Source organism: Diadema setosum, chromosome 8 (genome assembly GCF_964275005.1).
Source record: "Diadema setosum chromosome 8, eeDiaSeto1, whole genome shotgun sequence".
NCBI lineage: Eukaryota > Metazoa > Echinodermata > Echinoidea > Diadematoida > Diadematidae > Diadema > Diadema setosum.
This window is the reverse complement of record NC_092692.1, coordinates 3,092,988-3,110,780: the sequence shown is the minus strand read 5'-3', so window position 1 is coordinate 3,110,780 and position 17,793 is coordinate 3,092,988. Positions and strand designations below refer to the sequence as shown.

The window sequence follows — 17,793 nt, the reverse complement described above, 5'->3', positions numbered from 1 at the left end:
AAAAATACAACTAAGTCTGTAAACGCAGAAATTATTGTGCAACATTAATTTCCACCGCTTTCGCGCTACTTTTGGCTAGTGCAAATAAAAAAAAAAAGGCTAAAAGAAATCTTCATGATTTTCTATGCATATCTTGAATGAGTTGAATCATGTACGAGCGTGTGTGTACGCGTACGCACATGTATATATATTTTTTTTACATATATATTTTGCGTATTTGTGTATGCAGTACTTCCTGAGAAGGCTGTACATCAAAATGGATTGGACGGCACTTCAACTTTCATGCAAGGAAATGTCTAATCAAATTCTGTCTTTTCTGTGAATTGAATGAAAATGTTTGAGTAAGCAATTTCACAGGGCAAATTCATGAACCCGCGAATATGTTCTTACGCCACTCAGCGCGAAAAATTAATTGTGCGAAAATATCGACATTTACAGTCGCACTTCCACATCATATACCCTTTCTCACTCTTGCACAAAAGCTTTCGGGAACTTTCTCAGTTAACATCATTGCACAATACTCAGTAGAACGTGCACAAGTAAATCTGTCCTCACATTTGCTACTACATCGTGACTGAAGAGATGTTGCAGAATGCTGGGGAAGAAAACTTATTTTCCCCAAGTCCAAGCCCATGCCCATCTCTTCTTGGAAAATCAAGTACTTGTAGATTTCTATTTACTTCATAAACAGTTCTTTTTCCATTTTTCTTGCATAAATTTTCTCCATCATATGTGTATACATGTTTGTGTGTGTGTGTGAATGTGAGTATGCTATGTATGTTTAGAATAACAGTAATTCTTATTTTTATATCTTCAACATGTGCTTCAATTGGTAGGCCTAATGCTTTCATGTACTGTTAACACATATTTGTAGTCATGTTTTGTTACCTCCACCACGGAGGGTATGTTTGTTTTTTGTCGGTGTTGGTTTGTCTGTGTGCAAAATAAATCAAAAAGTTGTGACCAGATTTGGATGAAACTTGCAGGAAAAGCTGCTGACACAAGGAACCGATGATTAAATTTTGGTAGTGATCCAGGAATTTTTATGAATTTTTTAAAGGTCTTTTTCATCTTTTGGCAAATAGGGTCAATGACCTTGGTAGGGGGTTTAAGCTGCACAAACTTGAAGCTCCGATACACGCACTAAAGCACATGCTCTGCTCAAGACGTTGCGCAGCATGCAGGAAACTGAGGAGGTAAACAAATGCACAGGCTTCTTCATCATTAGAAAATTGGGCAATTTTTCAGCATACGTGTACAGGTAGAAATGAGCTGCTGGGGGAGGTCTGCTCTCTGAGTGCTTCTCTAGTTTTTAAGGCTACATTCCCACTATCATGCAATTTGTTACATCGTATATGCCACGACTGACCAATAGTAGGTGATCATAAAATTGTTGTACCTGTGTATTAGAATTTACATCACTTTAGAAATTATGGTAGTTGTGGTGGTTGGATCAGATCTATAGTCAATTGTGGTAATCGCATTGACCGTAGACAATGTTTGATCCATCCAAAACTTGTCTACAATCAACACAATTGCCATGACTGACCAGTAGATCTGATACAACACCACAAATTTTCACAAATTGTAAAAGACACACACAACAATTCTACAATCAGCTACAAAGTCATTGTGGCGTTCGCAACAGATCGCACGACAGTGGGATAGTGGGAACATAGCATTACTGCCTATCATGTCGGTAAACACGTAGGGCAGCAACAAAAGTCCTGGGGGGTGTTTCATGAAACTTTTTGTCAGTGATTAACACCGACAACTGTTAAAAGCTACTGAAATCCTTGCGTCTGATTGGCTGATAGCAGATTTGTCGGTGAAAACCTCCGATGAACTCGTTGATGAAACACCCCCCTGAACTCAGTCTTGGTTTATTACCTCCGCCAAGGGAGGAGGTTATGTTTTCGTTACCATTGGTTTGTTTGTTCATTCGTTCGTTTGTCCGTTTGTTCGTTTATTCGTTAGTTTGGCCGTGTGCAAAATAACTTAAAAAGTAGTCCACGGATTGGGATGAAACTTGCAGGAAAGGTTGAGAATGACACAACTAACAAACGATTAACTTTTGGTAGTGATCCCAGAATTTGGGGGGAATTTATGAAGGATTTTTGATATTTTGGAAGGTAGGGTCAATGAACTGGGAGTTCAGGCTACGCGCATTTGAGGTTTGCATGCGCGCACTAAAGTACGTGCTCTAGTTTCTGCTAGGGCGAGGTGCGCCATGCAGCTGAGGGTTTATGACGTAACAAAGGCTTCTATATTAGGAAATCGGGCGGCTTTCAGCACACAATGCTACTAAGTACGTATGGGTGGAAATCACTGATATCTCTATGGAAGAACAAGATCAGTGGTGGAAATGAGCTGCATGCTAGGCGGAGGTCTGCGCTTTCAGAGTGCTTCTTTAGTTTGCTTTTATTTCGTTTTGTGTGTGCGCCTGTCTCAATACATTTTATTTTCTCCATGTTTCCCGGTATCTTTTATAACTACTTCCACCAAGGAAGCAGGAGGAGGTTAAGTGATCATCAGCATTGGTTTGTCCGTTTGCAAAATGAATCAAAAAATTGTGAATGCATTTGAATGAAACTCGCAGGAAAAGTCGATGACACTGGAGTTTTACATGCACGCACTAAAGCGCGTGCTCTGCCCGGGCAAGGCACCATGCAGCGCAAATGGAAACTAATGATGTAAACAACAAGGAAAAGTAGAAATTACGCGGTGCGTAATATATGTCCCCGCCGGAAGTAGCATTTTGTAGCAAAATGTGCAATATAGGTAAAAAATCAAGGTCAAAGGTCAAAGAAGTCAAAGGTCAAAATTCTGTGTAAAAGTTTTGAAGCCCTCACCTAGTGCCATCACATAAAGCAAACGGAATCGAAATCGGGTTAGAAATGGCGAAGGAGAAGCATTTTATAGACCATGTACAATACAGGTCAAAAATCAAGGTCAAAGGTCAAAGAAGGCAAAGGTCAAAATTCTGTGTAAAGTTTTGAAGCCCTCACCTAGTGCCATCACATAAAGCACACGGAATCGAAATCGGGTTAAAAATGGCGGAGTAGCATTTTGTAGCCAATGTACAATAGGGCCTACAGGTCAAAAATCAAGGTCAAAGGTCAAAGAAGGCAAAGGTCAAAATTCTGTGTAGAAGTTTTAAAGCCCTCACCTAGTGCCATCACATAAAGCAAACGGAATCGAAATCGGGTTAGAAATGGCGAAGGAGTAGCATTTTGTAGCAATATGTACAATATAGGTCAAAAATCAAGGTCAAAGGTCAAAGAAGGCAAAGGTCAAAATTCTGTGTAGAAGTTTGAAGCCCTCACCTAGTGCCATCACATAAAGCAAACGGAATCGAAATCGGGTTAGAAATGGCGAAGGAGTAGCATTTTGTAGCAAAATGTACAATATAGGTCAAAAATCAAGGTCAAAGGTCAAAGAAGGCAAAGGTCAAAATTCTGTGTAGAAGTTTTGAAGCCCTCACCTAGTGCCATCACATAAAGCAAACGGAATCGAAATCGGGTTAGAAATGGCGAAGGAGTAGCATTTTGTAGCAAAATGTACAATATAGGTCAAAAATCAAGGTCAAAGGTCAAAGAAGTCAAAGGTCAAAATTCTGTGTAGAAGTTTTGAAGCCCTCACCTAGTGCCATCATATAAAGCAAACGGAATCGAAATCGGGTTAGAAATGGCGAAGGAGTAGCATTTTGTAGCAAAATGTACAATATAGGTCAAAGGTCAAGGTCAAAGGTCACGACTGAAATTCTGTGTACAAGTTTCAAAGCTCCCATGTAGTGCTATCATATAAAGCAAACAGAATCAAAATTGGCTCATAAATGACAGAGAAGTAGCAAATTGAAGATTTTGATCACACACGGACGCACACACGGACACACGGACACACGGACGGACACACGGACGGACGGACGGACACACACACGTACGGAGCCCGTTTCATAGTCCCCTGCTCGAACTCGTTCGGCGGGGACAAAAAGCTTTTACTTTCAGAAATTACATATGTGTATAAGTGGAAATGAATTGCTGGCTTCGCAGAGGTCTGCGCTCTTCAAGTGCTTTTCTAGTTTAGTATTTTGAAGTGTAAATTTAAATGTGTTCATAGTTAATTTCTATTCAATAATTCAAGGGAATGAATTATCTTTGCAAGCCGTACTGCATTGTACCTGTTGACACTTTGTATACATTTGATGCTGTATTTTCAAACAATTTAATTACTGAATGAATGCATGAATTGAGTATGAATTGAAATCAATTTTCGGGCTCAATCAGTTCTCAGAAGTAAGGAACTGTTTCATAAATAGAACTGTATTGGATAGTTCTTTATGCTGATACAATATTGTCTATAACACTGTATATACAGAGGAGACTAATTACAATCCAGCACGCTCAGAAGTCGTCTGTGTTCTTTTGAGTGTACTCTAACAGCAACCCCCAATAAAGCCCTTACTGCAAATATAAATATAAATAAATATAAATATACTGCAATTACTGCTGGATGGCAAGTTGTAGCACAGACTTTTCCAGACCGTTCCTGTACCTGCTGTTGGGTGTGTGATGCGGAGTCGCATCTACACGCTATCCATGATACACTGAAATGCTAGCACAACATTAGTACTACAATTGTATTAAATCTGCGCAACAATGGCTTATCACTCTGTGGTAACCATTTGATGTTGAAGGGTTTTGTTTGCTTGTTTGTTTGGTTTTTTTTTTTTTTTTTGGGGGGGGGGGAGGGGTGGTTCTTGTACTAACTCAAATTCACCTTCCACACATTCTTGCAAGCTACTAGCTAAGATAAAGAGCAGAGAAAACTTGATGAGAGGAGTGCAGGTTTGAAGTCCTTCATGAGGCATTGTTTCTATTTGTGTATTCTCTTGCACTGGCAGGAATATCTGCTAAATTTGTACAACATTTGACAGCATTTTCAAAATTAGAAATGTCGCTATCGTGACTGGTATGTCTCCGCCACATTGCATGATTCTCTCAATAGGTAGAGAGTATTTCTTGACAATGTGGAATGACAGTTTCACATAAATGGCAAAAATCTAAACTAGAAATGTCGCTTCAGCGACTGGTTATACCCCCGCCAAACAACATTTCATAAGCTTTGGTCAAAAAACTGAGGAAGTAGTTAAATCCGCAAGATCTTTCCTTGATCTTCTGCCATTAATATGCCGTTACCATGGCAACGTACTTTCGGGTACTGTCGAAAAATGCGTCTTGCACATCTACAACCAAAGGCACACATCTGTACCAAGTTTCATGGAAATTGGGCAAAAACTGAGGAAGTAGTTTGCAACACAAAATTTTCCATCATTTTGGCTCATAATATGTGAGCTGTTACCATGGCAACATACTTTTTGTCACTGTCAAGAAATGTGTCATGCTGACCTATATCCTAAGACAAACATTCAATATGAATTCCATGAGAATTGGAAGAACACTGATGAAGCAGTTTTGCCATGAAGCATTTTGCCCTATATTTTACCAATAACATGCCGTTACCATGGCAACGCACTTTTTGCCACTGCGGAAATATGTGTCTTGCACATTAACATATTCAGATGAACATCTGTACCTAATTTCATAAAAATTGATCAAAAACTGTGGGAGGAGTTCGCGACGCAAGATTTGTACCCATTTTTGCCCATAATATGCCGTTACCATGGCAACGTACTTTTGGGTACTGTCAAAAAATACGTCTTGCACATCTACAACCCAAGGCACACATCTGTGCCAAGTTTTATGGGAATCGGTTGAAAACTGAGGAAGTAGTTCGCGACGCAAGATTTGCAACGGACCGACCGCCCGCCCGCCCGCCCGCTGATTCCTATATACCCCCTTCAAACTTCGTTTGGCGGGGGTATAATGACCCATTTGTCACAAATGTTTCAAGAGCGTTTACTTTCCTTGAACTAGGCTTCATTTGGATGTATCATAGTGGCTAAACTGTTTGAAAGAGCAGGTATTTGAGCAGTTTCACTTGACCTTTGACCCTTGCCCTATTGACCCCATGGCCAGCAATTCTTCAACTAATCACTAACTGGTAACATACATTCTCATGACAATACTTCAAGCTATTTTCAGAATACGGGACAAAAATTCTGACTTTTGAACATTTTCTCTTGACCTCTGACACCATAGCCAAAATCTTTCCCAACAGAATCATTGTGCAGTAATGCATGTATTTCACCTAGTGTTAAGTTTATGCATTGGATAATCTCCAAGGTATGGACAAAAGTGTCAATTCAGCATTAAATTGTAGAATGTCAGCATTTTAACCTAAACTTTGACCCCATGACCCCAAAGTGCAGAAGAGAATCACTTTCAGGCAGTGCATGCATAAGCACAAAATTTCATAATACATTAATAGGGCCTACCTTGAGCCACTTCCAAGACATGGAAAAAAAAAGTGACATTTTATCATTTTTACTTGACCTTTGAACTTATGGCCTAAAATTTTCCTAGAGAATCTTTATCTGGTAATACACTAAGTTTAAAGGAAAAATCTTCCAGCATTGCATGAATATAGGGGGATTAGTGAAATCTTGAGAATTTGACCTTGACCTTTGACCCCAAAAGTCCAAAGAGAAACACTGACTGGCAGTGGATGCATACGGACTAAGTTTCATGAAGATCCCTTGCGCCATTTCCAAGATATGGAGAAAAAACTAACATTTTCAGCTTTCACTTGACCTTTGACCCCATTTCTCATAACTTTCCTTACGGAGTCTTTATCGGGTAATACATGTATGTGTATACACTATATTTCAAGAAAATAAATTCAGACACAGCATAGATGTGGAAGAAATAGTGAAATTTTGAGAACTTGACCTGGACCTTTGACCTTTTTAGTAGGTTCCATCGTATTTATCTTTGCATCCTTTACTTTGATTAAAAATGACACATCGACCGCCATGTATTACGTTTGTATTCCTATTTCATTATGTATGTATCCAAGCTGGACACTCTGTATTATCATATTTTGTTATATATCATGTATTTTTCGAGAAATACAAAAATAAAATTGACATTGACATTGACCTTCAGCATGTCTACCAAAAAGGTGATACGCAGAGCTTTGTCCAATCATACATATGCCAAGTTTAGATAGGATACTTCAAACTATTTTAAGTTACGCTGTCCACAAAATTGATTTAAGGACAGATGGACAGACGGACGGATGGATGGACAGGATGGATGGACAACTCGGAAACATAATGCTTCTGGTGACACTTCGGCTTGTTGCTACTGTAGACCAAGGTTTAAACCAAGTTTTAGAATCATCTGCAATTTAGCTAGACCTGAAGTTTAATTTTGTTTTCTGCTAGCGAGGTTTAGTCAAACCCAAGGCTATTTCAAATTTAACCCTACTCTAACTGGGCTATTTGAGACCAAGTTTTTAATGAGGGGGGTCAATTTCCCCCCCCCCCCCCAGATTTCGGCCACTGATGGTGCAATTGCTGCAAAATTTTGCCCGAACATAGAGCCGGATGTCAACTAAAAGATTATATGATCGTACAATCGAAAAATATTGATTATCTATTTTTAGTAAATTATGTAAATGCATGCTTGAAATCACATTTTCGCCTGTAACTCCCTTAAAAAGACTGAAGGATTGCTAAATTTTTGTGTCAGAATTCCTCAAGACACGTCAAACAATTTTTGTGTCAAAAAATAGCACAATCAAATTCAATTTCTTCTGTTCTTTATTGTTTTGTGAATTTATGTATTTTATTGGCGGGGCCTCCCAGGCCCCCCCCCCTCCAGATCTCGGCCGTCGACCGCGCGATCGCGACGAAAATTGGCACACACATTGCCTATGATGTAATCTAAAGTACTACGAAGTTAGATTAAAAAAAAAATTGTCATTAGTTTTATGCTAAATTATGCTAATTTATGCATAATGATGCATGAAATCGGACAAACTTGGTATAAATCACTAAATAAAGCTCAAAATGGGCACATTTTTTTGTGTAAATATTCTTTTTAGTGTCCTAAGCAAATATAAGAGAAAAAATTGAGCTATCCGAAAAAATTTCTTAAGTATCTTATTGTTTTTTTGAATTTCTTATGTATTTCGTTGTTTTTTCGACTTTATGTTTTTCATTGTTTTTTCGATGAAACTTGTCCGCGACATTGTTCCGAACAAGAAAATATGTTATTAATTGATTTTAATCAATAAAACCCCAAAATAATCATGCTTTTATGAAATTTGACTGTAAGCACAGTTTCCATTGAAATCGTACACGAATTCACGTCTTTGTGCAATTTTTGGTCTGACATGCATGTACATATTTATGCGAAACTTCGGAACCCCGCGCCTGGGCATCGCAAATTTGGTGTCAGAAGATGCGGGAGACTCGACAGAAAAAAGTCATGAAACGTCGCGGCGATAGCTTTTCACGTTAGCGATACATCGCGCGGAACGTCGAGGGGGGGGGGCCTCAGAGGCCCCCCCCCCGGCCTAGTTAGGGTTAAATAAATCCCACAAGGATTGGAACAATCATCCCCCAGCATTCCCACTGATTCCCACTGATCAGTTACTAGCCATCCCCTTTAAACCTGGTACAAGTTTTTAGCAGAACACAGGCCCTAGTGGTGGAGGTATAAACAGAAGATCAAATGTAAAATCTGGCCCCAATTCATTCCCTGCCCAAATGGAGCCATCCTGGAGCTACCATAAATAACCTTGAAAGTACATCAACTTACAACTCATCATATCTCTGGTTTCAATGTAGTTTCCTTTCATTTCTTCTGTTTCTTTTTTTTTGGGGGGGGGGGGGAGGGGGAGGAGATTATCTAAAATAGGGGGTCCTGGGACCTCCTGGGGTCCCTCAGGAATTAGGGGCATGCCAATTTGTATTCACACTGGTGACATTGCCTGCTAAGTTTGGTGAAATTTTTTTCCTTTTTTTTTTTTTTTTTAAATGCTAAAAATGTGAAAATTAGGCCATATGATCTAATCCCCGAGATGGTTGGGTGCTTCTAATCAAACCTTCCATAGCTGCTGCAAAGCAAATATTGATTTCACTCCCCACCATTCCAAATGGAAAAAAAAATCAAAAAAAAAAAAAAAAAATCAGCATGACTCCGTTTACACTGCTGGGCCGGCTCAAAATGCCATACTGGGAGTTGCAAATTTGTGTATTTACACCACTGATTCTTAATTTCTGAGGTACGCCTCTAACTTTAATTTTGTCACTTTTGGCTTTGTAAGGCATTAAAGTTTGCTTGCAGAAGGATAAAAACAGAAACCGTAGAACAAGCCTTGGAGTACACGATATACAGCTAACACTTATGCTGAAAAGAGGAGCAAACCTAGCATTTTCTTCATTATTATTCATTGTATGTATTTTTTTTTTTTGCGGGGGGTTCACAGAAAATGTATTTTGATCATCAATGTGGTACCACATTTGAGCCCATTTTGATAGAACCATTTGAAGCAGAGTTACCATGACAATGTCCAGACAATTTTCTTTTTACCTTGCCTGTTCAGACACACCATGCAGAATGTTACTTGGACGTTGTCACTGTTGACTTTTGACAAATTCTACCCAAAGCCAGCTAGGGCACTTACCCTGAAATTGCCTCAATATTACAGCCATGTTCCCACAACCCTTCTGTTTAAAGATGCTCTCGCAGTAAGATTCATCAGATGCACATACATGTAACATGCATGCGTAATAGTCCAAACAGAATGAACACCACAATAACAATGTGGATAACGTGCCTAGATTGTTACCCCTGGAACCGTCATGAACAAACTTGTAACGACGGCCATCGACAAACATATTCAAAGCATTAACTTAGTTCTATCGCTTGCTTCTGGTTCTAGAGAAGATTTTTAAAGATTCCTTAATTTTGTTGTGGGGGGGGGGGGGGTTTACGCCCCCCCCCCCCCCTCCTTCGAGTTAAATAGTACCTGTGGTGCCCATGAAGTAGTACCCATTTAATTAACAAATTGATATCCTATCCCCCAATCCCTCCTTGGTAAATTCGGTAGAAATCATTGTCATTGGGTTTCCAAAAAGAAGATGAAAATATAAAAAGTTTATGAACAACACATGCCAGACTAAGAGTGATCGTAGTAGCTCATCTGAGCCTACTGCTCAGGTGAATTAAAAAGGAAAAGAGGAAAAATAAGGAAACTATGTGCAATGTGGCATGAACACAGTACGCATATTTATGTCTTGTGTGCAAGTCCACACAAGATTTTGGTGGAAATTTCCATCATTTGTACTTTTTGTGTGTGTGTGTGCCAACTCCTTAAGTCAGTCTCAATATTTGTTGAGCACTCTTTACACAGAACTTAATGGTAACGGGGAAAAAGAGGATAGAAGAGACAAATAAAATTGGACAACCTCTCTAGAGGTCAAATTGGACATGGGGTAAAAATCTATTAAGTCATCTGTCTGTCCAAAAGGACCAGTGTTAGATACAAAATTTGCTTGCTAAACACTTTTGTCTTAATGACCAGTAATGGTGATAGTAATCAAATTGGTGATATGAACACTGTATAAACTGAAACTTTTGCAGAGGTTTCATTTTCATGAATTCTGCAAATCTCCTTTGAACCTTGAAAATGACAAAAGAATATAAGAGTGGGCAAACAATTTCCACAAAAAAAAAATATATATATATATCAAGCCATGCTAGCAATGGAGTCAAGTGAATTTATTAACTAACTGTACAACAGTAGGTCGAGCACACTGTGTGGGCTATGACATAGCAATATCTGGGGCGTAACTCATTAGTCCAGTACTTTTACATGCGAAATACACTACTTGTTTATGTACAGAGGATCACCACGCAAAAATATTCAGTACTAGCATTGTTACTTGTTTGATATTCATTTTTATTTTGTGAAAGGTGAAGTAACGATTCCTAGACCCTTGCAATAATGAAATTAAGACACAGAAATGTTGGACAAGAGACATTTCACAAAAAAATATCAGCTCGTAAAGTAATTATGATAAAAAATAGCTTTTGGAGAGGCTAGGTTATTCCATATGTTTGCTATTTCAGGTGGTTAAAGCTGAAAACCATCCTTAACCTTATACTATAGACCTGTTCTGAACAATCATCTTTGCTATCAATTTCAATGATAGAAAAATAAATTAAGTGATGCAGCGTAGGTTGGTAAATGATAAGACACAAATACACATAATGCATGGTCACTGTAATTATCATTTATTATTCATCATATAAAAATCTTAAAGAGAAAACAAAAATGCAACTCATTTTCACCTAACAACAGTCCACAGCAGTTTTTATTACAAGGACAACCACTCACATCATAATATCAAAATCTGCTTACCTGCTGACAAACATGAGCATTAACAGCAGATACTTGTAGAAGCATTTAACATAATACACTAATTAAACACATAAGCTGGTTTAATATTCTGCATTTCTGATTTGAGCCAAACTTTCTGTGCACTTGTGTTCACGGAGATGGCTAGGACTTTGCATGGTACATTGTGTGTCCTTGAAAGCACGATATCATCATGGCACTGAATTCGTGAATTGCCACTGGCACTCAATGCATGTAAGAAATTTTTACATGCCTTTTTATTTCGTGAATATCGACTCTTGCAAAATTCATGAAATTAAATGCATGTGAACATTTCTGCTTTTACAGTGTATTAGCCAAAGCAGTAAAAAAAAAAAAAAAAAAAAATCAAATGTCAAAAATGGTCATGCCCAAATTTTGATTCTTTGCGTAAAAAATAACCAACCTCCAAGCTGTCTATGGCTGTATACATCAGAAACCAATCTGATCTACACCAAAAAAAGATATTTGTGTAGTGCGTACACTGTACATCTCTTTAATAATGTACAAATTGTACAGGCTGTATAACCCTTGGAAGTAAAACAGACTCTTCTTCATGATATAGTACTAGTACTCACACACAGTAAAGAATGGAACTAAGGTTAAAAACAATGACTTGAAGCATAATGCAGTTTACTGTGTAATCCCATTATAACGAACACAGTTATAACAAAATTCTTGTTGCAACAAAGAAAAAATTCAGATCCAAAAATTATCATGTATTTCTCTTTGTATACTTTACTGTTCAGTTCTGAAAAATGAAAGAAAACTGCCGGTCCCAAGGACTTTCTTATAATAGGAGTCTAACTATTGCCGAGATCATGCCCTTATAGAAAGTTGCTGTGAGGGTAATTGTTCGAAAGATTATACCTGCTGAAATGCTTGATATGTTTGCATGTGACTCTCACATTAGGCGTTTTCACATCAGCCCGATAAAAATCCAAGCTCGAGATATTTTTCGCAATCGCAAATTAGCGTGCTATTTCATTTCCTATTCACATCAGCCCGAACATTATCAAATAGCACACTAGTTCGCATTAACTATCCTGCTATTTCGGAAATTTCCCATGTTGGATTCGAGAAGTTTTCTTGATCAATTAGCGCGCTAATTTGTATTCACATTATCAAATAGCGCGCTATTTCGTGATCGGGTTAATTTCCCCGAGTCAGAAAATAGCGCCCTATTTCGAAACATCGGGCTGATGTGAAAATGCCTACATGTATACTGTCATTTCTCATTGTTATTAATCTGATTATTACTTTGTGATACAAAATTTTCCTTTTACTATTATTGGGCCAGGAAAAAGGGCCAGTATAATGTGTAGCATTTGGCAACATATTCATCTGTACATACATTGGTGCACTGGTTTAATGAGAAAAAGGTTGATTTAAAAAAAAAATGATTTAATAATTTAATGAAAATCCCTAACAATGCTTTAGCTCACATCTTTCATCTCAAGTCAATCAATCATCATTGATCAATTATGGCCATTTAGAATTCCCACCTACGTATAAATGTATGCAACATTCATCTTCCACTGATCAAATATCAAATACTGCTTGAGCACAAAAATCAACCAACTGTAAATTATACATCTTACATGTATGTTTACAACTTGGATTTTTATGTTTACAATTTACACCATATACTTTGTACATTGTAAACTACAGATGTACGCCATGAAATGTGCAGATGAACATACAGGAAAGTTTGCAGTGTAGAAATCTGATCATAACTGCAGGCTTTGAACATTTTTCCAATAATTTGCCCTTCTCTAACATGATAGAAATGGAAGTAATCATAAACATGCATAAACACATTTTCAAGATGGGGGCATGCCAGAAGTTTTACAAGTGCAGGAAGATATTCACTGACAATGTCTGTTTCAAGGCCAGGTTGAGTGTTACACTTATCTTGTCTGAATGTTCAGCTTGGAGTTATCAAATCAGACATGCCTGTTTAGATCTACATGAACGCTCCTTATATCAGTTGAATTCATGGCACAATGTACTGTATAGATGGAGTATAAATCAACATACAAAATGTATAGCCATGTACAACAGTTTTGTATGAACAGCAGTGTACAACAGTACACTATTGTAAGTTGTACTACAACTGCATGTTGCAGCCATTCAAAATATGTCACGAGTAAGTTGCTAATATGTGACATCATGAAGTATTATACAGTCCGACCTCAATCATAAGGCCATCCACTCACACGATTCTCTATCTTGAAATCAACTGGCTGACTTTTTAAAAATGTTTTCATGTAATTTCTGTGTATTCTTAAGATATCTCAGCCATTTCACAACCATTTTTCATAAAATAACCTTCAAACTCCTCTTTGAATCATACATATTTTTATACTTCATAAGAGTTTCTCATGATCTCACAAAAAAGTTGAAAACCTCAAGCCCCATTTCAACCAAAACGATACCTATCACTGTATTTTTTGAGCATATCTCTCTTATCGAGTCGCCACCATGGCCAGTTAATCAAGGTTGAACTGTATTTCCATGACACAACTCTGAATGCCAGCAATTTACATTTTCCATTGCCAGTTAAAAGTGCAGAAGACTGAAAGAGGAATGTATGTGGGTGTGTGTGTCCATGTTCATTTTACACTGATGTAGCTTCAAGCTTTCAGTACACTTGTCGTATAAACAACCTACATAATAATTTGTGTTTAGAATTTTTATTTCTTTACTTTATAAAAATATGTTAACATTACTCTACACTAAGTCCACACTTGAATTTCACTTCTTCCATTTTCGTGCTAAAGGGGGGGGGGGGTGTTTCCATTATACTTCTAGCAACAACAACAACAAAAAAACATGTTCAATTGATATCAGTACACTGGAGTAGAAACTGTAAACTCAAAATATTCTCTTTTTCATGTGCACAAACAGTTGTGGCCATCTGTACTTTCCACATTGCACACAAAGAGTCTGAACATTAGTATCTTAATCTATACACACAGTCATGATAAAATAATCTTCACACAGATGCACTGTAGCAGCTTTCATTTATATTTCATGAAGTCATTTTTTCCCCTCAATCCAATATCCCCAAGGATATCTGTACATGATTTGTTGAAGAGATGAACTATGCAAGTAATGGAAGCAAGGGCAGACATTGAAGAAATTAATAAAAGTGGTCCATGTGTTGCAATGTCCCATCACTATATAATGATCCATGGCATCATCATGTTTATGTAGTGCTTCATTCTCAGTCCTTAGAAATGATCACATATTCATCAGGAACTCAGTATTCATCCTTTTCAGTGAACTTCATGCGATGGTCCAAGGCAAGCACTTAATACATTGTACATCATTTTAACACATCTCAAATGCAGTCCACAAGAGAGTGTTAACAAAATATTTCCATCAAACCATGTATCAATCTGGCTTCTCCACAAAACATTACATTTTCATGAGTTATCTGATCATGCTCTTTTTACAAATGTGACATACAGATAGTGATACAGAATGCACATAATACAATGCATCAAGAATATGAAGATAAATAAAAAAAAGAAACAAATGATTTGAAGTACTGCAACACACTCGACACCTCTGCATCAACACAGTGTCTCCACATACCACACTATCCTCTCTGTACAACTGTTCCATTTGATCAAAGTGTGATTACAGGAGTCCGTCAGCTGCTCTTTTAATGATACATTCATGCGACATTTAAAAAAAAAAAAAAATCACAAAAACAAAGAAAAAAAAAATTAATGTAAAACTGTTCCATGAATTTGAGCTAATGGCAACCGGTCTTGGCAAGATAATCCCAGCATCATACACAGACATTCGTTGGCCTATAATGCAAAAGTAGATTTTTTTTTTTTTTTTTTTTTGGTAATTTTTCACTCTTAGCCAGCTTTAAATGAATTTCGCTTGTTTGAATTTCTGAATAATCCATCTACAAAACAGCATAACATAAAACAAGAACAAAATTTCACCTGCTTTTGAGCAAGTTTGATGTCACATAAAATGCACAAAAATTTCCATGTTTACAGTACAGTGGACTACAGTGGACTCACAAATTCCTTGGGACTGTCAATTTTCTGTCAGTTTTCTTTCATTTTATCGAGATAGCAGAAAAACTGAACAATTAAAAAAAAAAAAAATAGAGTGGATAATGTTGTGGCATGAATTTTTACTTTATTGTAACCGGAATTTCGTTATCTAACTGTTCTTTATAACAGGTGTGCACTGTATTTCTTGTATCTTCATATATTTTAATGACAAAAACTGCTGCCTGTCAGAATTCATATTGCACTGGCAGTCTTTGCCTCCTGGGATGGGCTAGTACATGTATAATCTGAAATCAAAGAGATTAAGTCCTGCATGGCCAATTATTGTACCAAGACTTCTTTATCTCAGAGCAATGATCCCTTTTATCACTTTAATCATGAAAAAAAAAAAAAAACAAAACATGGCTTTGTCCTCACAGCAGACTTCATGTCTTACCATGAAATAAACGTAATGCTAAACTTCATTATCATGCCCCAGTTATCAAGTGATCGTGGTAAGACGGATAATAAACTGAACACACATTGCCTTTGGCATCACTTGCAGGGTGTTGGTATTTAAAATACATACATACATACATACATACAACCAGACAGACAGACAGGCACACCCACACATTATACAGACCCACATCTGAACATAACAAAATGGCTTCCATCTGTCACTCTACTGCTTTTACACACAAGATAGTATTCATAACAAATTGCATGTTCTCACCACCAGTAAAAACACAACATGCAGGAAGAATAAAAGTACCTGCAATCCACAGACCAAAACAGTTCTTGGTTTATGAGCCACACGGTAGTTTGTCACTTCACATATCAACTTTTACCTCTTTCTTAAAATCCATTATCAATAATACATTGTCTCTTCTACTACAAATATTCACAGATTGCTTCAAAAAGAGCATTTTTATGTTTTCAAGAATGTCCTCCATGTTGAGCCATTTAATGATCTCAAAAATGCTGGCACAGTACATCCCATCTTGTTCACTTTTCACTAATTTTGTTTTGATCTTACTTAAAAAATTCAAAAAACTTACAAAACTTTGAATGTATTCCCCAAAATATTGGTGGTATACATAAGTTGCTAAAAAAAAGGTTTGTCTATCATTTAATTTAAATACATCAAAGAGCCAATATCACGCTGAAAATGGGATATGATATGGACACTGAAAAAAAAACCCTCCCTTTTCCTTAATAAATCAGTACTTAAAAAAAAAAAAAGAAGAAGAAATGTATACATAATGGCATTTATAACATAGCCAATTGTAGAATATTAAATGACTGAACAGAGTGACAAAAAAACCTTGTAAATGGATTCACCTAAAACAGTGATACAAATACTTTCCATAACCTGGAAGATCTTGACAGTTAATCTGCCTTCAACGGCAGATTTTAGCAAAAACACTACATGCTTTCAAAGCAATTTATTCACAGAAATGCAGAGATTTGCACCATTACACACAAAAGTGTAATATTCAGTCACAAAACTCCTACATAATTCCACATCAAACCTATCATTATAAATCATATCCATGAACACTTGTTCACTGAGTGAAGTTTGCAAGAGTACACAACTAGTAACTTTTTACAATAGTAGTAAAAAAAAAAAAAAAAAAAAAGTCATTCTTTGAATGTGCAAATAGAAGTCATGATAAGTCACAATCTGTAGGCTAATCATTGTGTGAATGGTCCTGAATGCGACAGAAATTGCACTCACTCACTTAGTTCCCTACAAGTGAAATAAATGGACTGAAAGAACAATCCAACTCTAATGATACACACATAGAAGGTCAAATGTGCCTTTCCACTTGTTGAATATATTAGTAAACAGCATGACACTATGGGGGGAAACTGGAAAAATTCATAAAAACAAAAGAAGTATTGGGGTCAAATCAAGATGAGTCATCAAAAAAAAAAGGAAAAAAGTTAATTCCATTAGCTAGGAAGACAAATTGCAGAACAAACACAATGTGCACCTCACCTGACAGAATGATATACATTCAATACTTGCAATTCTTTTCGTGAATAAGGAAAAGGGAATGATACCACCAGGTCTGATTACGTACTGCTTTAGATGAGCCATCTTCCATTTTTGTTGGTGCCCTGTATGGAGATATAAGATAAACATTTTACAGTTTTAAACATCTATGATGATCACTGATCTAATGTGATTGAGAGGGGAAAGTCTTGCATGGTTCCTTCTGAGGTTTTAAACGTTGTATCATTTTATGTTGCTGTTTAACAAAATGTTAATTCTGAATCACTTCTATCTCTCCACTTGTCAAAATTTTCTCGATGCCAGTAACAGTTTTGCAGGTAACCCATACATGTATCACTTGTGAGAACACGGTGTCAAATTCACTACAGTATGGTGATCAGTGCACTTTAGTTGTGT

General features: G+C 37.1%; 1 protein-coding gene across 1 annotated transcript in view; it reads right to left on the bottom strand.

Annotated features, from left to right (window-relative positions):
* Positions 1–17,793, bottom strand: part of LOC140232419 (uncharacterized) — a 48,238-nt gene that overhangs the window by 17,028 nt on the left and 13,417 nt on the right. The window contains exon 4 of the mRNA XM_072312552.1: positions 17,465–17,501. Within this exon, the coding sequence (XP_072168653.1) occupies positions 17,465–17,501 (37 nt within the window). The remainder of the gene's footprint in view (positions 1–17,464; positions 17,502–17,793) is intronic.